Source organism: Bolinopsis microptera, chromosome 6 (assembly GCF_026151205.1).
Source record: "Bolinopsis microptera isolate Bmic1 chromosome 6, MBARI_Bmic_1.0, whole genome shotgun sequence".
Classification (NCBI taxonomy): Eukaryota; Metazoa; Ctenophora; class Tentaculata; order Lobata; family Bolinopsidae; genus Bolinopsis; species Bolinopsis microptera.
The window spans coordinates 12,787,195-12,814,345 of NC_087077.1; the positions used below are offsets into that span (position 1 = coordinate 12,787,195).

At 37.6% G+C, this 27,151-nt stretch overlaps 1 protein-coding gene across 2 annotated transcripts in view; it reads left to right on the forward strand.

Annotated features, from left to right (window-relative positions):
* LOC134816328 (TBC1 domain family member 16-like) overlaps positions 1–27,151 on the forward strand; it is a 145,907-nt gene that overhangs the window by 113,414 nt on the left and 5,342 nt on the right. Inside the window, exons 1-10 of one of the 2 annotated variants that reach the window (XM_063825127.1) lie at positions 15,234–15,332; positions 15,456–15,522; positions 15,712–16,007; positions 16,157–16,253; positions 16,450–16,545; positions 17,556–17,722; positions 17,973–18,081; positions 18,191–18,314; positions 18,526–18,680; positions 18,945–19,069. In XM_063825127.1, coding sequence (XP_063681197.1) covers positions 18,259–18,314; positions 18,526–18,680; positions 18,945–19,069 — 336 coding nt within the window. In that variant the 5' untranslated portion in view covers positions 15,234–15,332; positions 15,456–15,522; positions 15,712–16,007; ... (3 more) ...; positions 17,973–18,081; positions 18,191–18,258. Of the gene's footprint in view, positions 1–15,233; positions 15,333–15,455; positions 15,523–15,711; positions 16,008–16,156; positions 16,254–16,449; positions 16,546–17,555; positions 17,723–17,972; positions 18,082–18,190; positions 18,315–18,525; positions 18,681–18,944; positions 19,070–27,151 lie in introns of those variants that run through there. The other variant, XM_063825126.1, reaches the window with a different exon arrangement.

Below are 27,151 nucleotides of genomic sequence, written 5' to 3' on the forward strand. Positions count from 1 at the left end.
ATAATATATTAATACATAATTATGAAACATAATATCGTCTGACAATAAACAAATTATTGAATAATATATCATAAGCAAGTGTTGGATAATTCAACCAATTAATAAGTTAAAAGTTTAATAATTTAAATTAAAAAGCTAAAATAGATAATGTAAAAACTTATCTCAAACAATTCACAATATTTGACTATTTTGGTGAACCAATGATCCTCATAAAATAGGATTATATAGTGATGGTATTTGGTAAATGTATAATGTCATCATCGGCAACACCCAATGGAATAATTCAAGTTAATTGGGTATCTCTTAAACAATTAACAACAATTAACAAATTATTGAATGATATATCATAAGCAAGTGTTGGATAATTCAACCAATTAATAATAATGACTTGACTTGACTTAAGGCGGGTAGTATTCCCGAGATCCATTGACAACAGTTCTCCACAGCTTTCTGTCCTCCATCAGTCTAGCTATCTCATCTACTGACTTCAGCCCAGTATCTGCTTTTAGGTTATCTAGTAGTGTTAAGTGAGGTCGCCCCCTGTTAGTATGCCCATGACTCGGCTTCCAGAGGATCAGTTTGTTCAGTGTCAGCTCCGGATGTCGGTGAGCATGACCTGCAAGTCTGAGCCTTCGTTGGGTTTTCTTGGAGCTGACTTTGGGAAGATCACCGTGGTTGCTGACATGGTCTTGCTGACATGGTCTCGATATTGATTGATGTTAAGGGCCATTCTTAACATTCGCGTATAGCAACCATCAACCATCTTTGCTAGCCTTTTCGTCATAGTCCAAGTCTCGGAACCGTACAGTAGCACCGACTCCACTAGTGCTGTAAACACTCTGATCTTGATAGACTTTCTAAGCTTAGAATTCCAAAGTTTTTTAGTATGTGGCATGCTCCCCATGCTCTTCCTTTCCTAACCCTGATATCACTCTCACTGTCTCTGATTCTAGAACCCAGATAAGTGAAGTTTTCCACATGCTCTATTGTACTGTTACCCAGGGACTTGATGGTATCAGGGTTCACGATGTTCTGAGTAATGAATTTGGTTTTCCCTTCATTCATTCTAAGTCCAACTGTAGCAGGAACCCTTTCTACCTCTAGCATCAGCGTCTCTGCCTCCTTTACAGTATCTGCTATCAGAGCAATGTCATCTGCAAAACCAGTGTCTGATATCTTCTCCGCCTTAACTCTCCTACTCCTATAAGGCTTAATGGTAAATCCTATTTCAGGGTGCTTGTTTAAGGCTTGTCTCATACAATAGTCAAGGGCTATAATGAACAAGTATGGTGCTAACGTATCCCCTTGAAGAACTCCTGCCAGGATATCAAATAGCTCGGTATCCCCATCAGGTGTAATAACTTTGCCCTTCGTGTTTACATAGAGTAGATTAATGATATCCACAATACTGTCTGGTATCCCATATGCCTTTAGTATTTGCATCAAAATTCCCCGGTGAAGTGAATCAAAGGCCTTCTTAAAATCAACAAACACCATAGCTGCCGGTAGATTTCTCTGTCTAGCCCCCTCTAGTTTCCTTCTGAGTGCCAAGATATGACTAGTAGTGGACCGTCCTTCCCGAAAACCATTCTGAGTGTCCCTAAGTACCCCTTCTATAGCCGGCTGGATCCTATTAAGCACCATTCTATTGAGAGTCTTAGCTACAAGTGAAGTCAAAGATATCCCCCTCCAGTTTCCAGGGTTTGTCAAGTCTCCCTTTTTGGGGACCGGAATGATGTTGCTTATCCTCCACTGATCTGGCGCAATACCATCTGTCAGGGCTTTGTTGCAGAAGGACAACACGATTTCATCCAGGTCGCATCTTTTGAGGACTTCAGGTGGTATACCGTCATCACCTGGTGCTTTACCTTCTTTAATCCTGAGTTTAGCAGCTTTGAGCTCCTCTAGGGTAAAAGGTTCTGTACTGATGTTGAGTCCTTCAAATTGAGTCTCGATGCTAGGATGTTCGTTTTCCACATTAGGTGTACTCCCTAACAGATTCGTGAAATGCCTAAGCCAATTTTCCTTCCTCTCTTCGGCTCCGTTGCCCCTTATTTGAGTTGCCCCCTTGGTCTTCCTACTAGTAATCTCATTTATGACATTCCAACTTTCTTTATTTTTACATCTGTCTGCAGCCATTTCGACCCTTCTAACCTTGGCAACTAGATCTTCTTCAAAGATGTCCTGGTACACCTGATTCAATTCAGTTTTTAGTAGCTTAACAGATAGTCGACTGTCTTCACTAGGATCCCGGTGATAGACAGTCTCTGCTTGCTGCAACGCTGTACGCACGTTTTGAACTCGCTGATCACCCGCGAAATCGTCACGTCTCTTCTTTTCTCTCTTAGGCAGTATGGCTTTGTTGGTATCAGCAATCGCATCAACAAAATGCCCATACAGTTCCGTAACCTCACTTTCATCGGTTTGCTCGCATAAAGCAGAGTACCGATTCTTGACTTCTACTGCATATCTCTTCTGTTGGTCTTCATCCGATTTTAGTGCTCCCCAATTATACCAGGTTTTCTTGGGTTGCTTTTTTGCTCGTCGAAGAGATAGCTTGATCTTAGACAAAACAAATCTATGATCAGTACCCAGTGTACTAAAGAAACTTTAGACTTCAGTGTCTTTGATACTGTTCCTCCACTTCTTCCTCACTAGAATAAAGTCTATCTGAGACTTATTCAGGGTTCCATCCGATAGGTGAGTCCATATCTTACCCCGCTTCTTTCTGAACCTGGTGTTTGTAATCTCCAGATTACATTCCAGGGCAGTATCCCGAAGCAGCTCCCCATTTCTGTTGGTTCTCTCATGAAAATACCAATCACAGTCATTCTCGTCCCTCTTTGATAGGTGAGCGTTAAAATCCCCAATCACCTCCAAGAAGTTGTGAGCAGGGATCTGTGAGACTGCACACCTTAGATCGTTATGAAACTTTTCTGCTGCTTCTACACTATCTGCCTCCGTAGGTCCATAGACACAGACGAAGGTTGGTTTAGGATTTCCATTGAGAGATATCTTAAAGATTCTCTCCGTCACTGGTGTTATCTCCGTAGTTGCATCAAATGCCTTGCTTGTTAGGATGAATCCCACTCCACCCACTGCTGCCTGGGCCCTATTCCTAGTAGCTGATGAAGTAATTAGATAGCTGCTCTTGCCAACTCTCTCTACTCTGACAGGCTCTTCATGAACTATCCTGTGCTCTTGGATACCTACAATCTCTGCGCCACTCTTCTCGAAAATATGTACCATCTCCAGTTTCCTTTGGGTAGTTCTTATCGTTCTAGTGTTAAGAGTGCCTACCCAGGTAATGTCGGTACATGAAAATAAACTTTTTTTGTTGTTTTCGTTTATGCTGTTGGGTGTTTCAGGTTGATTAGGCTCATCATTCACCAACCTTCCATTCGGATTTAAGTTGGTGAAATCATTACCACCTTCACGTCCAGACACAAAAGTAATAAAACAAATATTTAATAAAACAAATATTTATTTTTACGGCACAATCAAACAATATTAATAATAAATATATCAGGGGAGGTTTGAAGAGGTTTCAAGTGCCGAAGGCCACTGCTTATCTTTAGGATTTGAGAGTGACCTGTGCTTGAAACCCCCTCAACCATCCACTACGTCAATATACTTGTTATATAAACTATATAGAAAAATATAACAATCTAAAATTACTTATTGGTTTAGTTTGGTGACATAGGAGAGCCCAGTTGAGTTTTAGTTTAGGTTTAAGTTTTAAGTTATAGTTTAAAAGGTTAGCCATGTTTCATGGCAGAGAGAGATATCATGTGTGCAGAGCCGTACCGGATTTAGAATTTGAGATATAATATAAATTAGTTACCATGTATTAGGGTCATCTCGATTTTGGAGGGATAGCAAGTGCTTTTTAAGGTTAGATTTAATAATACCTGACGAGGCTGACAAGTCTGAATTCTTGGAAGAACCCGGGATTATTATCCCATCTACATTAGCATCACATATTTCGAATACATAGGGGCTGAGGTCATTCCAAATTTTCGTAGAGGTGTACAAAAAGTTCTGTTGGGAGATATCCAACCTCAGTAATGGGACAATCAGACGAAGTTTTTCATTTCTAGGACAGAACTTGAAAAGATCTTTAATCGACTGGGGGACATCAAATTTAAGAATTTTGAATAGTTCCATAAATGTATGGTACATGTGCAGATTCTCCAGGTTCATAATTTTCTGCTCAGTGAATAGCGGTTTAGTGTGTTCAAGACAGTAGTTCTTGCTAGCCATATGTTCGTTATAAGTTCTTGAACGTGCACAGGTTAAATAGTATTCCTTATGATCAAAATTGGGAATGTTACCAAATAGCAGTCTTATACATCGTTTTTGAATTGCAAAGATTTTATTCAGCTTATGTTTAGGGATCCCACCCCAGCAACTTATACAATAGCTAAGATGTGACATAAAAAGAGCATTGTATAGTTTCAAATATTCAGATTTGGGAATGAATTTGCAAATTCTCTTAATCGATACAATACTGGAGTTCAGCTTTAAGGATAAATGATTAAGATGTGGTTCCCAGCTTAGCTGTTCGTCTATTATCACCCCAAGAAACTTTGTACATTGAACTTTTTCTAGCTTTTTGCCATCTATTAAAATCGTTAGATTCCTGTTAAAGGGCCGTGTTCTGGCACAGGTCTGTGTTGCTCTTGACAAACCTGGCTGAAAATGCATGTAACAACTTTTCCCTGCATTTATATGTAACTTGTTAGACTCCATATAGTTACTGACCTGTTTCATTACATGATTAGCTTTTTCAAAAGCTTCCTGTGCTGAACTACCTATCACAAAAATATTTGTATCATCAGCAAACAGGACGAATTCAGCCAAGCTTGAGGAGCTCACAATATCATTTATATAAATCAGAAATAGTAGAGGTCCTAACACTGACCCCTGGGGTACACCATACTCAACTGAACACTTGTCCGATTTTTCAGTTTGAAAAGAAGTTACTTGGCTACGGTTTGTTAGATAGCTAGCAAGAGTTTTTAGTGCAATACCTCTTACTCCATAGTGTTCAAGTTTATGCAGGAGTTTATCGTGCTCAATTGTGTCAAATGCTTTACTTAGATCAATAAATATTCCAATTACATGATTTTTCTGTTCAATCTCATTAAGTATATTATTGACAGAATAGTTTACGGCATGAGATGTTGAGTGTTGTTTTCTAAAACCAAATTGTCGATCATAAATCACGTTCATAGCACTGAGGTAATTATATATAACCTATTATAAATTATTTTTTCAAGTATTTTTCCAAATATCGGTAATGTAGAAACAGGTCTATAGTTATCAAGGCATCGTGAGTCTCCTTTTTTATAAATTGGTGTAATAGAGCCCGTTTTAAGCTTGTTTGGAAAGACCCCATTGTCCAAGAACCAATTAAAGAATCTAGAGATATGACCAGACAGATAATTTACACTCTTTTTTAAGACTTTAACAGAGATATCACTTGCCTTCCCATTTTCAAGGCTACCAATAATTTTACTTATCTCTTCCTCGTCACAGGGGCTGAGAAAAAAAGAGTTCACTATTCTTTCTCTGCCCTTGAGGTATTGCTTAAACTTCGTTTTATTGAAATTGCCATCAGTTACCGTACGAGATGGTACAGAAGATTGAACTTTTGAATTAAGAGTACGAGCAATAGACGAGAAGTAGATGTTAAATCCGTTAGCAATCTCACGGCGTTCAGTTACAATTCTACCATCAATTAAGAATGATGCTTTTATATCTTTTTTAGATTTACCCCTGAGTTCGTTAATCAATTCCCAGGTTTTTTAAATATTTCCTTTAGCAAGTTCAAATTTTTTCCCATAGTGGGCTTTTTTCGCAGATTTTATAGCTTTGTTTAGGATAGAACGATACTCCTTATACTTAAGATATAAAGTTTCCTCACCTAATGGGTTGATTTTTGTACACGAAGCCTTCCATCGCTTGTAGTGAAAGCCTTTAGTAAACACAGATTTAATTAACGCAGAAGTGATCCATGGATTCATCAATCTATTGCGTTTTGATTGAAAACCAGCAGTAGAGTCCACTTTGAAATTCAGTTCGATTTTTTCATGGACAGTTTCGACAAATTTTTCAAAACCTTCCTCATCATACGAAAAGTTCGATTGGTAGATATCCCTTCCGATATCATTAAGGAAGCTTTCTATATTAGACTCACAGTAATCATACTTAGGTTTAAGTTTGGCATCATTTGGACTCTCTTTAGTATTACACGATATGAAACAGAAGATGGGGTTATGATGGGAAATCTTGGATTCAAGAATTCCAGATCCTAAGACACGCTCAGTAGAGTTCACTAAAATACAGGGTGGGCCAAAAGTCAGTACCCATACGTTGGCCTTAATAGCTCCGCTGTGTTTTATATTTGAGAGCTGTTGCTTTGCAGATGGCATACTGTACTTACTGGTTCGAGGATTCCGTCGTCAAAATTTGAAAATTCGAATATTTTAGACCACGCCCATTCAATATTAAAACACCTTTATTGTTTTCTCTGAACATGCTGAACGCCTAATTTTTTCAGAGACGGTAGATAATCAAATGTTGCATATGATCTGAAAACATGAGGCAAAACGGATTAGAAATGACGAAGTTATCAAGCATTTTCTGTATCTCGTTAACAAAATTGACTGGGTGATTATGTGACACCGTGACACGACACCTTAATTGGGTACCCTTAACAATTCTCATATAATGTTTAACGGGGTAGTTAACGGGGGTCACCTTATCACGTGATTAGGTAAACCAATCACCTGATCACACGTAATGAATAAACTCGTTATGCTTCATATCTCGGTCATCTGAGAAGCTACAGTTCTAATTCTTTCAGGACAAACGTAATTGGAATGGCCAAACACAATTCAATAACATTTAGCTTGATCTGACTATCCAAACTATCAAATAAATGTGAAAATGAACCTCTATTTGAAAAAAATGAACGCGAATATTTTTCGAGTTGACAAATTCCTCGAACCAGTGGTGGTACTAAGTCATACCAGAAAGAAGTATTTAAATTGGGCACTCAGTGACTGAGCTATAAAGGCCAACGCATGGGTACTGACTTTTGGCCCACCCTGTATTATCAATTAAGCTTTCGTTGCAACCCGGCTTGGCATGGGTGGCAATCGATATCAAAGGGATTAAATTGTTACTGTAGATAGTTTGTTCAAATTCGGCTATGTTTCGTCCCTGGGCCAAAAGATCAACATTGAAGTCACCTGTCAAGGCTACATTATTAGACGGTAGGAATTTCATCAACACATCAAGCTCAGCAAGTGCATCTAGAATATCACCACTAGGGGGCCTGTAAACAACACCAGCAATCTGTGGAACCTCTGTGTTAGTGATCTCAACAAAAAGTGTTTCAAGATTGTCAGAGCATTTACATAACTTTTCGATTCGGCTGTATTGGTAGTTATTGTCAATATATACACCAAGGCCACTACCTTTCTTTTTCCCATCAGTTTTGGAGTTGTACTCACTGCTGTAACCATCAATTTTGTATAGATCTTTATTTTCCTCATCAATGTTTGTTTCAGCTAGCGCAATAACTGCAAATTTCTCATCATATTGACTCATATCAGTAATAAAGCTGTCAAAGTTAGATGCGTTCCCATCAATGTTGTTAAACACAATAGATATGAACGGCTTGTTATGGTTAAGTATGTTTTTTGACAGCCGGTTGAAATTTGTCATGTTATAAGACCTACAGTCTTTTAGAATGTTTGAAATAGTCTCCATATCTTCGTCTCTTTCTACAGTGTTGGGATCATATTTGTCATAAATAATTGAGTTGAAAGGATTGTACCTTTGGGATTTGAAGGCGAAACATTGACTGCAGTGCCACATTTGTTTAACATGGTCAAATTTAAAGCTCTGTTCAGAACATTTGGCATGATATATTGTATCGCAACACTCACATATTATGACTTTATGATGGCTTAGTACATTGCTATCACAACCTGGACATCTCTCTCTTGTAATATTAAAGTTTATTGAGGTCATATCGGTAAGATATCACCCCTACTACCCCTACTTAGGGCACTCCTATAGTCACCATTTCCACCTTTAAATCTTTCCGTGGACTGACTTCCACCACGTTGTACAATACATCGTTTTATATTCATGCAAAATATTTTCAGGCCTTCTCTTCCGAGATGTACAACATCATTGACCAATGGTGTTCCATCACGTGAGAATCTACCATACTTAGAAGGCATGCATCCGTTAACAGAACCTAGTACAGAGTTATCTATAATAAACATGTTTTTCCTATTATAAACCATGTCAACAATCAAACTGTTTAACTCCCCTATACGTGAGTTAACAAACTGTGATTTAGTGGGCAAGAGTAGACTAATATGAACTTTACTATTAGGATAAAATTGCTGAATTTCACTACATTTCTTCTTAAGCTTAGCAATAAGTGTTCTAGTAGATGGTCTGTTGTTATTGTCCCGAATATCATTGATTCCCGTGTGTATAACAATGTTCCGATAAGGGCCTATGTCTTTCGGAGAAGGAATATCATCAATTTTAGCAGCCCACATTCGCTTACCAGGAACCCATTTTCCGAGAGTTCCAACATCTTTACCAAATTGAATGTATTTAGTGTTTGAGTCCCCAATTAAAACTGTGCTATTTTTGTAGTAAGGCGCAATATGCCTAAAGGTAAAGCTGTACCTCACAGAATTTGTCTCATCAGATTCCTCTTCATCTTCTTCATTAGCGAGGGGTTCAATACCATGATTCCAGATTTCTTGGGACAACCTGGACATCACGTACACACTTCCATCTTTGAGCTTTAAGGACTTTTCAGTCGACTTATGCGTGAACTTTATTGTGCGTTCTTTACCAAGAGACACAGTGACTATTATTGATTCAGGGTCAATAAGTACCTCATTGTCACAGTGCTGAGGGATATGGCTACTGTTGCCTGTATATCTTGTTACAAGGCAAGAGTTCAGCCAGCTCTTCCTATTGGGGAGAGAGGGACGCACACAGTCCAAAAGATCTTGTATTTCTACTAGTACTGGAGTTTCCTTTGCCTGATGATATGCTCCTGTATACCAGTATCCATGTTCACCAAAGTAGATGACATCCCTGCTGCCACCAACCGAAGAAAAATCTGCACTACTGTCCTCCAGCAGCTTTATAAGTTTGCTGTGAAGCTCAACAGGCACTATATCTTCCTGATAAGTTATATAAGGGTCACATGCAGGGTCTATAGAAATTTGAGATGCAGTAAAGGCTGATACCCTAGTGCTGTAAGAACTATTCATCATGTTTCTTTTCTGTTGGCTATGTGACACGTGAGCCACCTGCGCCACTGGAATGGCTCTCTTGATAGCTACTTCATCAGTAGATGTTCCCACATACAGTAAATAAAACGGTAAGATGACAGATGGTGCTCCCATAGTTCCGGAATCTGTTACATCTTAATTAACCCACATCACCATCCTCACGGGCTTGTTCTTGAGGCTTGTTCTTGAGGATGCCCGGCTTTTTTTCGGGGGTGCACCCTTAGATCCGCTGTGTTCAGTTACAACTCCATCACTGGAGTTGCATGCAGCCCCCACCTTGAGCAGGATGTGGCTCTTCACCACGCACAGACGGTCTGAATGTACAGAGTTGAATCTGCAGCATCCTAGGTCTACCCTAATAGAGCAAAACCTTTGGGGCCAATTATATATTATATGTCAAGTCAATAATAATATGACTTGACATATAATTGGTATTCACTGATAAAAGCGAGTACCGATTGAATTTGATATTGCAACATCTTCCTTCTTAAGGATACTTTTCACTGGCTCATGTTCATTCCTCTTTGGGAGAAGTTCCATAGATTCGTCTATGTGAAAATTGTCCAAAATTTCGAATTTCAAATTAAATCGGCACATGCGTCTGTTTAAAAAGGGCGTGGTCGCCTAAAAACTCGTTATAGAGCAAAAACATCAACGGGAATCGATTTCTCGTGCAAAAATACATAGATTTAGCCATCAAACTTGTAAAAATTGACGAAAATTACGATTTTCAATAGTTTCCGATTACGAGCAAATATTAAAGGATGAGGGGACCTTAGAAAAAGTTTTTTTCTCGTGCAAATCCTTTTATTACATTATTCGTATAAACCACTTTAGTGAAATCCGCAAAGTTGTATTTCATTCGCGCGCCGAGATATCCAGCCAAAACAATTTGAACCTGTGACGTCAATTATGTGAGTTGCTCTGATCCGCGCATATAGAAATACAGGTAAAATGAGCGTGCGGGCCGACTAAATTACTAATTAAGAATAAATTAACAATTTACGATACTAACGAGCCTATAACCAATGGAGAAGAGACTTTTTATGACCGGTTGAAAAAAGAATTATCACCCTACGATAACCATGAGCCGAGATACACCTGGAATAAGATTGAAGTCACACAGAAAGGCATGTAAATTATGTATATTTATAGCTCCCAACGTAACACCTAGCAACTCCCTGTTTCGTACCACAGTTGATATATCAACATGTCATATCAACACAACACGGTCCTAATAAAAGTGGATCGGGTAGGTATGAAATGCATGTCTTCATTCCAGTTGGACAAGCACCAAGCACCAAGCTTTTAAGTTCTAACTCACTATGTGACACTACTTATAACGTAAGCAAGATTTGCAACTATTACACCAAGCAATATTATACCAAGCATAGCAGACGAACACATCCACCTTCGTTACGCTTTACACTCAAGTCACAGCAAACTAAAACGGTAAATTATAAATGAGTGTACAACTAAAGGCAGGTACACGCGCAGTGTCAAACCGCACGTGCGTACTCAGATAGGACTAGAGGCGCCAAGGGCCAGCTAGTAAAATGTCTTCTACTACAACATACATTCTTTTTAATTGTGTCCATATCGGGTTTCAAACAAGTCAAAACAAAATAGCAGTTTGTGGTTTGGTTAGCGGATACTACTTATCTTAGCTATTTATAAATAGAAATACCTACTACAACTACATAACAAGAAAGTCTTTCTGAGTTACATTTAACTATTATTATTAAAGAGAATTATTCGTAACTTAGACTAATTCAGTGCAACCAAAGATACCGCTCTCGCAAACGCCAAAGGTAACAAGACGTAATTAAAACAGAACGTGCGCGCGCACGTTGGTCTTAACACATAAGTGACGTCACAGCCCAAAATTGCTATCAGCCAATAGGAGCGCGGCGTGATATTGCACGAATTATCGATTTCACAGTCCGGCGTATTTTTTGATTCTACACACTTTCACAGGACTTAAACGCGAATATTTGGAAGTAAATTCTAAGGTCCCCTCATCCTTTAAAAAAGGGGCGTGGCCGCCACGCAAATTGCACAAGGTTTTTTTCTTGGGAATTTTGAAAGAAGTTAGCTGAGACCTATATCTACAAGTAGAAATCAAAAATCCTTTGTAAAAAAATTGTCCACGTTATTTTGCCAGAATGACTACACTATAGAGCATTTAAAATGATTCTGTGAACCGTTTCCTTATCCTGTGGATAACTTTTTGCAACAGATTCCATTTCCTGAAGACAATGTTTCACGCCAAGAACACTTACGGAATTCAATTGAGTGCCCTGCTGGTATTTTTGACTCTTGTTAACAGTTAAATGCTCGTTCCCGTCTCCAGAATGGTTGGAAGGTAAAACGCCAGCACCCTCAAGAGAACAATGTCAATAACCTTCTATGGATTTCTACAGTTCATACAGTTCTACAGTTCCATAGGTATAAAAATGTAAATAAACCTCTTAAGCTCATATCAAAGTAAACTACCTCTTCTATCATACTAGAAGACGTTTGGGACTGTTTCTTGGATTACTTGGGAACAGAGAGAGGCAAAACACTAATATTTCTTCTAGTGAATTTTTATACCGATAAAAATATGTTTTATCTAGATACATCAGACCTCTCACCCTCTCAAACTGCTCCAGAAAATTACTGTCAATGATTACCCTAAAACGTATCCAAGGCAAGCTAGATCAGTACACCGGTCCTACAGAAAGTGCTTACAAGAGAGGTAGAAGTTGTGGCGATATAGTTTGGTCTCAACGTATGCTAACCTCAGTGGTACTTAGAAAGCATTGGAGCTACCACAGAATGAGTATAGACATGTCAAGTGCCTTTGACACCATCAGCAGAGAAACAGGACTCAATGTTCTTGAAGATGCTGGCTGTACTAGTGATGAAATTAGGATGGTACGGCTCCTACTATCAAACACAGTGTTGAAAGTAAAAGTCAATAATACTGTATCAATTGAGTTCCAAAGCACAACTGGAGCATTTCAAGGAGATGCACTATCAGGTAATCTATTTACTGTTGTTGAAGCCGCTGCACTTATTCACCTCAGATCTGTACTCTCCCAAGTATCATCAACACCTTACCCAGTGAATCATCCAATCCCTAATCCTCCTATCTCAGAAGAATTCATGCCACTCGAAACAGGATACTCTGATGATATTGACTTTAATAACACTGAACTTGCTCCACTCAAAGAAATGCTTCCTATCGCTAAAGATATATTCCAGCAGTGGGACCTTCATATCAATTCTTCCAAGACTGAATTTGTCCATTTTTATTTAGCAGATCCTAAACCCACTGTTAAACGCAAGGTGATTGTTGGAAAAGTGTATAGAGGTGATGAAGAGTGGCGCTCTAACAAAACTTTAGGATCGTTGATGTGCACTGTTAAGGATATCAAGAATCGAATATTCCTTGGTAATGTTGCCTTTAGTAAATTTCAGAAAGTTTGGATGAAGAGCAAGATTTCAGTCCAAAGGAAGATCAAAATCTACGAGGCACAAGTAGTCTCTATTCTACTCTACAACTGCAACTCCTGGGCTGCACCACTAGCTTCGTTGAATGAACTTGATATTGCTCATCGCAAACACCTCCGAAGAATCCTCAACATCAGATGGCCTACTGGGGTTATTTCTAATGAGGCACTCTATGCCCGTTGTTATGTCACTCCCTTGTCTGTGAGAGTCTCTAAGTTTCGATGGAGAATGTTAGGACATATCTTAAGAGGACAGGAAGACTCACCAGCATACACCTCTATGTTATTTGCTATAAATTCTGATATTTTTATGGAAGGGAGACGGGGTAGACCATGTTTAAACTTATTAGATGTTATTAGAAAAGACTTGACTAGTAGAAATCTTGATATTAGACTTAAGAATTTGACTGATTTCGAAGACCTCAGATTTTTAGCTTTAGATAGGGAGGAGTGGAAGAAGTTAGAAGATGGTTGATGTTTTTGTTTTCTTTTTTATGCGTTTTGATATCTATAAGGTGCCTAGGATGCTCTTTTAAAGAGATATTTCGTACTTTGAAAGATTTACTATATTTATCTAGATAAACAGATAACTTTTTAAGGAATTATCGGAGATAATTATCGGTTACGATTATCGGAGTGGATAGCCTAGTTTGGTGTGAGCAATAGCGAACAGCACGCTCACTCCTTTGCCCCGTCAACCTATATCTAATCTATTCAAAGAGTGACAGCCATACTACACACTGAATTAGGATTCCATTAAATATCAAATTGATTTATTGTAAACTTGTTTATTCTGTAATAAATGGCATAAAATTGAAATTTTTGTTTAACTGAAATTTTTTGTTTAACTGAGTTTCCTCTGATGTTATAGTTTTATGTTTTTGGAGTTCGATATCTTTTTTACTTCCGGAGAGAGAACCTAGCCAGTAGGGTTTCCTGGGTGCAGCTTACGTGATCCAAACTTACGACTTTAACTTTTACTTCACGTTTGGGTCGTAATTTAAAAGTTAGTTTCATTTTTGGTCCCAATTCACGACTTTAGGAAACTAAAAGCTGCCGTTTTTCTCCGTTAAACTACAGGTTATAGTGTTTATTTCATGTTTGGGTCGTAATTTAAGCTGAATGGGCATATGTGTATATTTGATTGTAATTAAAGATTTTAAGGCGTTAGTGCCGAGTAATACTTCTGGGTAGTGCTCCTCAATCAATCATTCAAGCTGAATATCCGGAGAAAACTGGGATGAAAGGAAAATTTTGAAAATTTCGTACCAGTGGGACATTTTCAGATTGAGGTACTGAATGCTAGATTACCAAGGAAAACTTTGATAAACAGAAAATCATTAGAAAAGACAGAGAAAATTGGGAAGATTTTTAATTAGAAGGTTTTGTGAAGCTGGGGGTGATGCAACGTCAATTAATGTCAGTATTCCATAAAAACCCCAAACTGACATTGACATTAATTGACATTAATTGACATTAATTGACATTAATTTGTCTTGAAATTTGAGATTATCATTATTCGATAAATATTCAAGATATTCACGTCTATGTAAGTTAGACCGGTTCAAAAAATCAAAATGTCCTTGAATAATTATGAGTATGTTCTTATCTGTTGATTCTTAGGTTCAAAGACCACCAAAAAAAATTTCAGCTTCCAACTCTTCCATCTTCGGTCCCCACCGGCCACGCCCATATTTTATTGGTTTCTTATACAGGTAAAATATCTAGAATCGGCTTTTTTAGTATGAAGGAGTAATGTTAGCTGTTTAAGATTCGTTATTCAAATATAAATGTCATGAAGGCATTTCGTTTAATGTGGGTTTTAAGTTCTGATGATGTTGAGAACCACGCCCTTGGATGGCCACGTCCATTTAAGAAAATTTAATTTCGGAAAACCGTATTATTTTAGTTTTATTATTTAATGATCTGAATTTTTTTCACATTTCACATTTCCATATGTGATAGTAGTGAATAAATTGATGATATAAACGTTCTAAAGTGCTAAAAATATGGTAGAACTACATAATCTCTGGTCGAAAAATATCGTGTCAATTAATGTCAGTATTCCAAAATTTTGCAAAACTGACATTGACATTAATTGACATTAATTGACATTAATTGACATTAATTGACGTTGCATCACCCCCGTGAAGCTTTCTTGACCAAACTGTGACAGTTTGACCGAATTTTTGACCAGTGACCAATCAGTGAGGTCAGTGTGAGTGACACAAGTCATGATCAATGTACTGTAAGCTGAACATCCAGAGAAAACTTTGATAAAAGGAAAATTTTAAAAATGTCCTACTGGTAAAACATTTTAAGATTTCAGATTTCGGCGACCCAAATTTCACTGTTTCAACCTTTCAACTGAATGATTCTTGAATGAACAATTAGTGAATTCACCATGGATGACACAAGATACGATTGAGGTCAAAGCTAATTTACCGCTCTTGAAGAGATATTATGTGTAGAGAAAATCATCAGAACAGAAGTAATATTTTGGAGAACTTTTAAATGGAAGCTTTTATGATGTTTCATAGTTGTGGCTGATTATTGACAAAATAGACAAATAAACAGTGTAATAAATGGAATTAAATAAAACAATTTCTTTTAGGTTTTTTTATGATAAAGAGGATAGGAGGGTTTTCTGTCAGTTCACAAAGTGGATTATCTATTACTAGGTCAGTGTGTACTGTGTCCTATATTGATAGTGATTTCTTAATGATAGTGAAGAATTATACTTCTAGTTTTATAGTAGAACTAGTAATGCAATATAGGTAAACATATATATGTAAACTCTCCATCTCATTAATGCTTTTTAGTTATCATCTTTAAAATACGAATTTAAATCTGTTAACTGCATATTTCAGGTAAAAATAATGTAGGCCTAAAAGATGACGATGGAAATTTGACCGACGGTTATTTCTCGCTTACCAACTTCCCTCACGGTCTACAGCTCACTTGGATAGCTAACCAATCATGTGACGGTATAGTGTCACCGCATGGTGGTGCAGAAGTGTCACTTAATGGTTTGTTATCACGCGGAGGTAGTAGTGAAGGTAGAGAGGAGATTAAGATAGTTCTGGAATGGGTTAAGTGTGTGAAAACTCTTGACACCCTCATTGATCAGCATTTTCTAATCACGAACAATAATCTTCAGAAAAAGGTTTGAACTGTTGTAATGATTTCAGTTATTTCTGCCATTTAATCTTGTTACCCGGTTTCTCCTATTTCATTCTTCTTACGAAGTTACGAGCATAAATATATTGCTGTATATATATTATCTTAATTTATATATGAAATCAATATTTTCAGCTGTTCGTGTTCAATAAAGGTGGCTTGGACCGACTCACACAAGTTTTAAGAGGTTGGGCACGTGTTCAGAAGTCAGAAGTAGCTGAAACGCCACTAGGTGTGTAACCGATTAATTGTGATGTACCATTCTCATAATTAAAAAAATGTATTGAATAATTGGACTTTCACACTGTACATTATACAAGTTTGTGCAATTTCTTTTATTCATTTGCAAAGAATGTACATTGTACATCACATAACATTGCGTTCCCGACCATTTTATTGTTTGTTAATAATTGTTGTGGTAATTACAGGTATATTCATTGTCCCGAATAGACGAAGTATTGTGTATCCGACCGTAACATCAGAACTTTGGCAACGGTATCTCAACAAGAATGGAACTGTTACCGGTTAGGACCAATATTATTCCACCCAGTTTTTAAGTTTTAAGTTTGAAGTCATGTGACTTATTAGAATTAGAATTAGAATTAGAATTGGAATTAAATTTACAAAAAATTAATTTCATGTTAGGTTAATGTTTGTTATATTTTGTAGCACACATTTTCATTGCATTTTCCAATAATGTCTTGTCATAAAAGAAAAGAAAAAGAATTGCGCCCGTTTTTTCTTTGTGGCGGACGCTAAATTTCCATTCATTACAAGCTCTGATCATTTAACTTTATAATATTATGTTTGATAATACAGGCAACACTTGTGATTCAATTCAATTGCCGTAGAACTTAACTTTAATCTGTAATCAAGAAATTGGAAGCAAAAAGTGAACTATACTCATGTTTTATACACAAGCAACCCACACACGCCCCACGCGTCTTTCTCGTTGTCATGGTATGATGATGATGAAAATATTAAAATAACTGGCTACAATAAGCATTTTATTAACAATAAATAGTATAGTAGAGATCAAAATCTTTAAATTCCAACAGACTAATTTTAAATACCCACCTAACAACTTATACCCCGGTAAAACGTTATAAAACCTCAATGATTTAGTATAAAATTAAAGATCTTAACAATTACTACACTTCAAAATACTAGAATTACTGTTCATAGAACAAAATATTTGACTTTACCAGTCACTTGACGTTTCAAAATGAAACTGAGGTAAAAGATGCAGTTGCATAAGACCACTGTAATGGTAAAGTATGACGAACGGAAACGAAATCGAAACCCACCTTCCTCGCTCTCCAAAATCCCTCTTTTTCTGCAAAAACAGCCAAGAAAACAACAATTTCAAGAAAACAAACCATTCGTAACCTTTCACTTGAAATTTTTGCTTCGCAAAATGGTGAACGGAAAAAATGTACTCTGATGAAAAACATATCACAGAAAATGTCATGTTAGTTAAGTCACTTTTAGCTTTTGTTCCCTTGACTGCGTAATAATTTACCTAATGGTTCAGATGTAAGGCACGCTCGAAGATTGGTATACAAAGGAGGAGTTAGTGATGAAGCTAGGGGCGAAATCTGGCGTTGTTTGCTATCCTTGCACAATCACTCTCACACTCATCGACAAAAGTCGTTCAGAAACCAACTTCTCGCTGAGAAATACAAAGATATTAAGCTGAAGGTTGGTGAGACATTGAGACACGTACCCCATGTTGGTGATAAGGTCTACTTGTAAATTTAACGTAAAACGCGATGATATTATTGATGATTTTATAGCGCACACGCGCGTATATAAAGCATATATGTGGATTTCTGTGGATAAATTGCCAGTCATTGGGACATCTTCAAGAAGGAATCCCAATAGCTAATAATAGGGTTAATACCGGTTAAATTGGTAGTCTGATGATCTAATTTAAATGTGAAATCCTCAGGTACCAGACCTTCAGTCCAACCCGGATGACCACTCTGCGTTTTGTACAATCGTATCTGAGATAGAAAAAGACGTTTGTCGAACTGATTCACATAACCCCTTGATATCAGGTACACTATTGAAAAATTAAAGAGTAATTGTAGAAAAGTTTAGATTTCTTTGACCTCTGCTTGTCCCACACACACTTTACCGGACAGATAACGGACCATATTAATTCAGGAGCAGATAATCCTAACCAGGCGCTGCTGAAGCGGATTCTGATAAATTACTACCTGCACCGCCCCGAGATGGGATATGTTCAAGGAATGTCAGATCTACTCGTACCCCTTTTTATCGTTGTCCGGTACTTTTAAAATGTTCACTGATTTTTAATTTAATATGGAATTAACTGGAAATTAACTGGGCGGCCATCACGGATCGGGAAATTGAGCGGCCATCCACAAAAGAAAAGCGGCCGCATTTCTTGTTTGTGGTCGAAAACATTAGATTTCGAGGGTTCAAGAGCCCGATACTGTGCTTTATACCTAGAATTTCTAACATTTTCACCTCACCAGGGAAGAAAGTGAAGTGTTCTGGTGTTTTGACTTCTTCATGAACCGTTCAGCCTTCAGCAAACTACAATACTGTAACCTTTACCAACAGCTAGCGTTTCTACGCGAAGTCCTGGGTTTACTGTTCCCTGATATTTACAGCTACCTAAGTACAACAGGTGACGCGAACATTTTACTTGTTATTTATTGCATGAAAGCGATTTAAGAATATTTTCTTGTATTCTACACTTAATATTTGAAATGCCGTGCCTATTTTATGAACTATACCGGGGGGGACTATACCTCATCCCAAAAATCAGATTTTGATACTTAAATTTTAAATTAAAAGTTCAACTTTGCCAGTGGATAAACATGACTGATACATTACATTTTCCTCAGTATGACTTGCTGAAATAGCAGTTTTATAAAATGTCTCATTTCAGGGGACGCCTTAACACTGACATGTTGCCATCGTTGGTTTCTTCTATTCTTTAAGCGAGAGTTCGATCTGAACCCTTTACTGAAACTATGGGATGTGATGTTAGCCGCCCCTTCTCCGTTCTTTCAGGTGACCATTTTCTAATTTATTGTTGATTTGATACGTTAGATTACAGACCTATTGAATGCAATGACAAACGATTGTGTTGGGAATCAAAAATAGTTTTCAATCTGAAAACCTCACAATACAAGTCAAACTTATTTCCACATAGAATTTAAAATCAAATTATGTAATTAACAAGCGAGAAAGCACACAAATTAAGAAATGAAAAAGCAATGAAGCAAAAACTGCAAACTGAACGACTATCATATCCAATCTAATAACTGAACGCAATGAAAAGTACCTGCATGTTGACTGTTTTTAAATTTCTTTACAAAAGTTGAAATATCAGCCAGACAATGTACCAAAAGCCAACCCTGAAGCAACCATACAAGGAACACCTATCATGCTCAGGAAGGCCAGCTCCCCGAATAACAATTCTTCTCCCAATTGTAGTAAAAAGAAAACTAAACACCCAAACCCAAGAGCAACAAGAGATGCCGCGTATTTTAAAGAAATCTCTCGCCCGCCAAAAAGCTCCTGGCACGCCGGGGCAATACAAGTAAAGATGCCTGTACAGAAGGTGGCGGAACACAGGTTAGCAAGATATCCGTACTTGCTCCATTTAGTGAAATGCAGTGAGATTGTTAGAGGTCCCATGAAAAAGAAGGCACAGGTAAAAGTGTAGCGGGTACCAATACGGTCCAGTATCATACCCCACATCATCATGCCGAATGCGTTAGAAAGCGACCCTGAAGCCCCGACCATGTTGAGAAACCCGTCGTCGTCTATCGCTACCAATGCAATGATCTTGTATAACTGTGTTGTAGTGAGAAGAGTAAGTGATAAGGTTAGGACGACAAAAGAAAGAACGTAGAATTTGGGCTGTTTCAACGTTTCTACGATATTATAATCGGGATCTAATCTGCTGCAGTCCTTCTCCTCCTTTTTTATCAGTATCTCCTTCTCATTAGGAGCTGCGGTCTTGCGCAGCTCTGCCATTTCTTCCTCATCAGGAACTCGGAGGATGAACAGTCCTGGTAAGCAGAGTCCAGCTATGAAGCCAGCCCAGACAAGCCAGATTGTCTGGATGTGCTGCACAACTGTCTCATCAAGGAACAGCGTCTCCGTAGTGTTACCCATGTTAACTTCCACTCGCTGTTTGTTTGATGGGTTGATAATGGTGGTACAGAGGCACGAACCTAAAACCCCTGAAATCCCCATGAAGAAACCCATAATGCCATTCACGGTGCCACTTTTCGTTGGATGCCATTCTGTCAATCTAGCTACATTACACACGTTTATCTGTCCTGAAAGTGTTCCAACAAATACCATATTTACGGTGAGGAGAATGTAACTGTCGATGAAGTATGATGAAGCAACCAAAGTCACGTACAGGATAACCAGGATAAAGTTGAGGAATCTGATATTAATATAGTTTTCCAGAACTCCTGACAAAGACCCCGTCAGAGTAATCCCTAGTTCTAACATGACCGGTTGAAGGGACATGGCTGCTGAGCTGGTTATTTGGCCGGTATTGTGGTAGAATAGTGATGAGAGATAAGGTAACAGTGCCCCGTAACTGAAGTAAGGTAAACCCACTGCTACGGATCGGAGACAGACACAGATCAGCACCCACCAGCTGTAGTGGCGGTGGAACCACGAGGACCCCGTCATAGCTATTTGGTGTTTGCTACCTCCTTCATCTGTGCGAATGGTCGGTTAAATGGTTGTGTTTATAGTCAAAAGACCATGAACTTATGTCTTACTTTCAAACTTTCACCAAAATTTCTTGCGCATTAATGATACTAGACCATGAACTTATGTCTTACTTTCAAACTTTCACCAAAATTTCTTGCGCATTAATGATACTAGCAGAAAACCGTCAAACCCTAATATAAAGTGGTGTCAAGACTCAAGAGACTAAAATAATTATTACCAAATTTTGGGCATTAAATTCTTATTCCTTGGCCTATTTTTTATTTTATTCATGCTGATTTGAAGGCCATTAAAGCATTGGAACCAGTCAAAAAAGATTAAGTTTTATATCTTTTACGGTTTTTGCGGAAAGTCTTGTTAAAGTTGATGCCATGGTGTCAGTAAAATGGTACGGATATATATCTTACTAGATATAAAACGAGACGATATATATATATATAGGGGTAATATGTTTAAAACTAATTACAACACTACAAATCTATTATATGTATTATATATATATATAATATACATAAGTCAAACCTGCCCAAGCTAGAGAGCCATGACAGGGCCAGCAGGTAAAGCCCGGACCAAAACACACTGAACCGACTACGTATATAAAATAACAATATATAGATAATAGAAAGGAGGGACAAACCGGGGGCCCTCAAAATCTATTACATTTTATTAAGCTATGTAAGAAGTTTCTGTAACATCTCGTCCATGACAAAGGCAATTATTTGTTTTAAACACTGAGTGGAGACTCTCACTTCATCCCCAACTATCAAATTATATGATCGACCAACTCATAAGAGCGAAAAAAGATTGCTAAAATACAATTTAGACACTAAATAATAAATATGAAAGACAGGTATTTGCATTTTATACTTTTATAGCGAGCGTATACCTAGCATTAATGCTAATCTGCAACTGATAAAATTCTTAATCATAACTGAATGCGATAAAAAAATACTTCTGTTACAATGTTAGCTACACCGTACCTTTTAATAGAGTAACAATTTCTCGTTAGGGTTATCATAATCCTGCCATTTATGGACCTTTACGGAAATAAACCTGCAAATTCTCTTAAATAGACCTTGTAAGTTAATTGTCGTGTTAACTAAAAGGTAAGGTAACATTGTATACTACGCTGTTGGATAGTCCAAGATGAGAGAACTTAAAGACTGCATTGGCGAATTGTTGGGATAGCAATACAAGCTGATACTCGATTGGCAGACTTTACTTTTAATACTATCGATATTTGATTAAAAAAAAAACACAAATGAATTTGAATCTTGCCAAATGAATTATTCAACAAACTGAAATTGAGTCACACACCAAAGGTTATACACAATAAACATGTGGTTGCTTATTTTTATTTAGTAATATCGTTAAGTTATAATATTGAATACTCTGCCTCAATTAGCAAACCTATTTTAAAAGATTCTATGAGGGTAATTCTTGGATTGTTAGGAATATCACCCTCATGAGAGCTACGTTTGCTCATGAATGATGAGATAAATCATAAATGGAGAGAAGGACTGTCACGAAACTCGTTCCAGTCTATAAATGGATCGACCTAGGCAGGCAGGCTTTAAATAGTGGTTGTTATTCTAGACCCCGGACAGTTACTACCTGTCTTTCATTTCCGTGTTGAATCTTTGAATATGTTAGGCATGTTGCAGCGTGATCATTGTTTTGCTACATGGTACATGACCCTCACACACTAAGTAGTATCACACGTCGTGACCCACATTGTCGTTTCACTAAGTAGCACGTGTGCGCGGCAGGTCTACAACGTATGACAACACACGTCTTTTTTTTCATTTTGCTGCATATTTCACGTAAATATTGGTTTAACAAACGTTATCAAAGATATTCTGCTGCCGCATCAGTTATGACCAGTACAGGCAGATCACAAGTGACCACCGGCTTAGCTTATCATTAACCTGGGGACCCCAGGCTATAATGTTCATAAACATATGAATAGAGATTAGGCGGAATGACAGGCTGAGCGCCGCCCAGTAACTTATCATTAATATACACATTGGGCGACTAAGCTCATGTTAAACGGAAAGTCATAGTTCACAGTCAGAGCTTTGGAGATTAACCTCTTGAAATGGTTTTACATTTGAGTAAGGACTTCATTTTAGAGATGATCCATCACATACAGGAAATATAGCAGCCCATACCAGTTTTCCAAATAAGATTTATATTGTTGGGGTTAAAATATATATCTGCATGCATTATGTTAGGTTATAGGATTAGATGATAGTGACATGGGAACAGGTGGTTCATCAATTGTGACCGGTCAATCGTGACCTGTCAAGTGTCAACATTGCCGTTCTAAAATATGGGTGCAGAATATTCGCGAATTTTACGATTGGTCCAACAATAGGTGGGGCAGCCGTCCATTGGTTGTAAGTCATGTGACCTAGGTCACATGACCATAGCAGGTGGACTAAGCCTCATTTAACCCCGGTCAGCTCGTGCACTAACATTAGTGTGACGTTAAAATAGTTATTAAGACCTGCAAGGTAGGTAATATAAATACAGATGTTTTGTGTTGTAAAAGTTAGTTTTAGTTTTATTTTAAACCACTTCTCCTAAACTGTTGTTTCCGTTGTTCCCAAAACAATACAAGAGAAGAACCCCGTTAACATTGGCGACGAGGATTACGACCGACGTTGGGACATCTTGCTGCTGAAGGCTACTACAATTACGCCTTACTGCAGAATAAATGATAGAGAAAAGGTAACAACGGACAACTGAGATCCTGGTTCAAGATAAAGTCCTTGCTGGGAGGTAACCCAGATAAAGTCCTTGCTGGGAGGTAACCCAGATAAAGTCCTTGCTGGGAGGTAACCCAGATAAAGTCCTTGCTGGGAGGTAACCCAGATAAGGTCCTTGCTGGGAGGTAACCCAGATAAAGTCCTTGCTGGGAGGTAACCCAGATAAAGTCCTTGCTGGGAGGTAACCCAGATAAAGTCCTTGCTGGGAGGTAACCCAGATAAAGTCCTTGCTGGGAGGTAACCCAGATAAAGTCCTTGCTGGGAGGTAACCCAGATAAAGTCCTTGCTGGGAGGTAACCCAGATAAAGTCCTTGCTGGGAGGTAACCCAGATAAAGTCCTTGCTGGGAGGTAACCCAGATAAATTCCTTGCTGGGAGGTAACCCAGATATCAAGTCCTTGCTGGGAGGTAACCCAGATATGATGTTTCCCCAAGATCCTGTAAACTTAAAATGGAATTCAATCCATGGTATCTATAGTGGCGTCAACCTACGATAGGAACATAGTAACAGAGGGGTGTGGAGAACGGATAAGCTGACTACAAACGGTTGATTACTCGGACAATCTAGTCCTACTTTAATCTACTGGATACAAACATAAGAGTTGAGATGAAAAGAGGTATATTTTTTAACCTTTTAATTTTTAAAGCCTATTTGAGAAGAAATATTAAAAACACGAGAGCAGAAAATTTTGGAGATTTCAAAAAATTGTCAATCTTAACTTTTGCTACGAAATCATGAATAGATTTATCTAAAATTTTAACAAAATTTTATAATAAGTTTACGAGTTTCATAATGTTCAACATTTTAATGAAACAGTCTACTTAGTAAGTGAACAAAAACTAAGGTTATCACTTGAAAATTTTTCGTATAACATGGCCCAACCTCAAATCTTTGTCATTTTTTCAAGTATTATTATGCTATTTCAAGTTAATGATATGTTGATGCTTGACTTGGAGCTAAGTTAAAGTTAGTTCATATACTAACTAGAAACTAGAGTTGTTTAGCATTTTGAACTAGGAGTGTGATCGTTTGTTCCAGTGAAATACCAATATGACACAGTAGGTTTAAGTGAAATACGCAGTAGGTGTCTGGTGTAAGTGAAATGAACAGTGAAATACACGGTAAATTTGAGTGAAATGCACAGCGAATTTAAAGTGAAGTGTATGTGAAATGTGCAGTAAAAATATCGGTAGGTGTTTCTCGAGTGACCGCATGCTGCGACGGTCTGATAATGAGTGATAAGGTCCAACAATTGAGTTGGCTTGTTACAGCTTTAAAAAGTTTATGAATAATACTAATATAGCCAGCTGTTAGCGTACATCCCGAAAACGAATGGGTTCGAATTACTTGCGGGTCCTGCTATTTATGATAACAACTTGCTATTGACTTGTAGCCTACTATAAGAGTATAAGTTTACCTATAATATTGGCCTTGTAAACATGACGGCTAGAACTGCTTCACATGGTAAAATCCATAGAAATCTGTAGTGTGTATTTCAAGTTGATATAACTCTGGAGACTATTGAAACATTAACCTGACAATATTTTGTGCAATGATGATTGTATGACATTAAATGACAGATAAGGATCGACCAATTGACTGACTCCCTCGACGAGAGGGCACTGACTCTCGTTTTGCACAAAGACTCAAGACTGAGCCGACGACTTTAACTTTGAGTTATTTTAGGGAGAGTTAGTAAGTTCGGCCGTTCATGGAATAGCGATATCGTATAATATATCATAATAGACAGAAAATTATTCAGTTGAGTAAGCCTTAGTTACTGATACTAGTATTTCAGTAAGAGCATTGAAGTATTAAATCGTACCATTCAAAGTAAGGAATTGCACTTACACGCTGGATGAATTTGAATGCATTTTAGGTCGTAGTAGTTCTCTTTTGAGAGTAATGTAATAATGTATGCGTCATAAATTAGACTGACGTTGATACGGTTTGATTTTAATGGAGGTTGACCTATTAGCAATGTTGAAATTGCTTTGTTTGAAGTTTATAGTTTATGTACAGATCATGAATCATGATCATGAATATTTGCTTTGTCCTTGGTTGCGAAGCTAACAGCCAAGACAAGCGGAACTTGGCGCTTTTGTTGTGAGAATTGTGTAACGGCGTGTGGTTGTTAAGTTGACAACCGAGAATATGCTTGCAAGCTATTGTGGAGAGTTTTTTTTGTTGCCGTCGAATGCCAAGTTTTGAGAACTTAAACTACTGACCGTGTAATAAATGCTAAGTGTGAGTGAGAGATGTTTTGTGAGAAAGTGTAAGAATAAGTATAAGTGAATTTCGGGCAAGTATTTTCCGAGTGGCACGGGATATTTTAATGCAATTTAATTTATGTCTGAATAAATTACTCTGCCCATCTAGAAAGTAGAAACAGAAATCTTGTCTCAGTTTGTTTGGTGAATCTTAGGGGTAGGACAGAATTTTGTCCATTAGTACATTAGGACTAGCCGACTATGGTAAACTGCCAGTTGTATTTTATACAAAGTTGCAAAGTTATAATCATTATAACTGATCGCAGCTTGTGGTTGTTTAGTGATAAAGTGAACGACCTGAATTTAGGCTTAGGAGTTGCTGATGTTTTGTGTTGCAGTGTAATGCCAAGTTTTGAGAACTTCATACCTTTAAGTTTAGAGATTGAGAGTTTATTTTTAAATGTAACACCATAGAGTGTTGTAAGTTTTACCTCATGAACATGTGACTGTGCAAGTGAGTGTGAGTGTACCAGGATTAGAATACGTTATTGATATGATTCCGAGTTATCTATCAGAAATTAAGTTTTAAAAATTCATCAGAAAATTTTCCTAATTCGAAATTAGGAATAGACGTGTATTAAACTCAAAGTAAACGTAATTAAATGTACCTTACAAGACATTTTTATAACGTACGAAATGCGACGGTTTTCCCGAAATTTCGCCATATTTTCGGACCGCCAAAATTTCGGTCGTCGTAATAGAATCCGTCGCATTATTTTTAGCTCATTCCAATAATTGTGGCTTCATCGATTCATTTTGTTCTTGAAAAGTTAGTGATATGATGGTGGGACAAATAAACACAATATTCCATGATGAATTTAATGTCAAGTAATACGCGTATCCGAGAATCTTACTCCTGGGAGTACACTGGAGAGCAGCGTGAAACTGAAAGAGTCGAGCCGGACCCCTTAATATATATAAGTATAGAGGAAGATGAAGAAATCGATTTATAAGTTTCATTTTGTTTCAACATGATTTTACCGATTTTTAGAAAATTTTGAATTTCCTTTGTGTCAGAAAACAAAATGATGAAAAATACCCTTATTTTCTGTGACGTCCGAAATGTGACGGTTTTTTGTTCAATTTCGCCATATTTTCGGACCGCCAAAATTTCGGTCGTCGCAAATTGGTCCGCCACAAAAAAGTCTTGTAAGGTAATATTAAGTTTAAGAGCAAGATATAACCAATTTTTTCCTCTAGTATCATTCAGAATATTTTGTTAATCTTTAACTAAGAATATATTTTTGGAAATGTGAAACTTATCGGTAGGTATTAACAGCAAGTTAGAGCAGAGCCGTTAAATCTGGAATTGCACTCGTAGGCCAAGGCCAAGGCTTCTGAGTAGTAAGGAT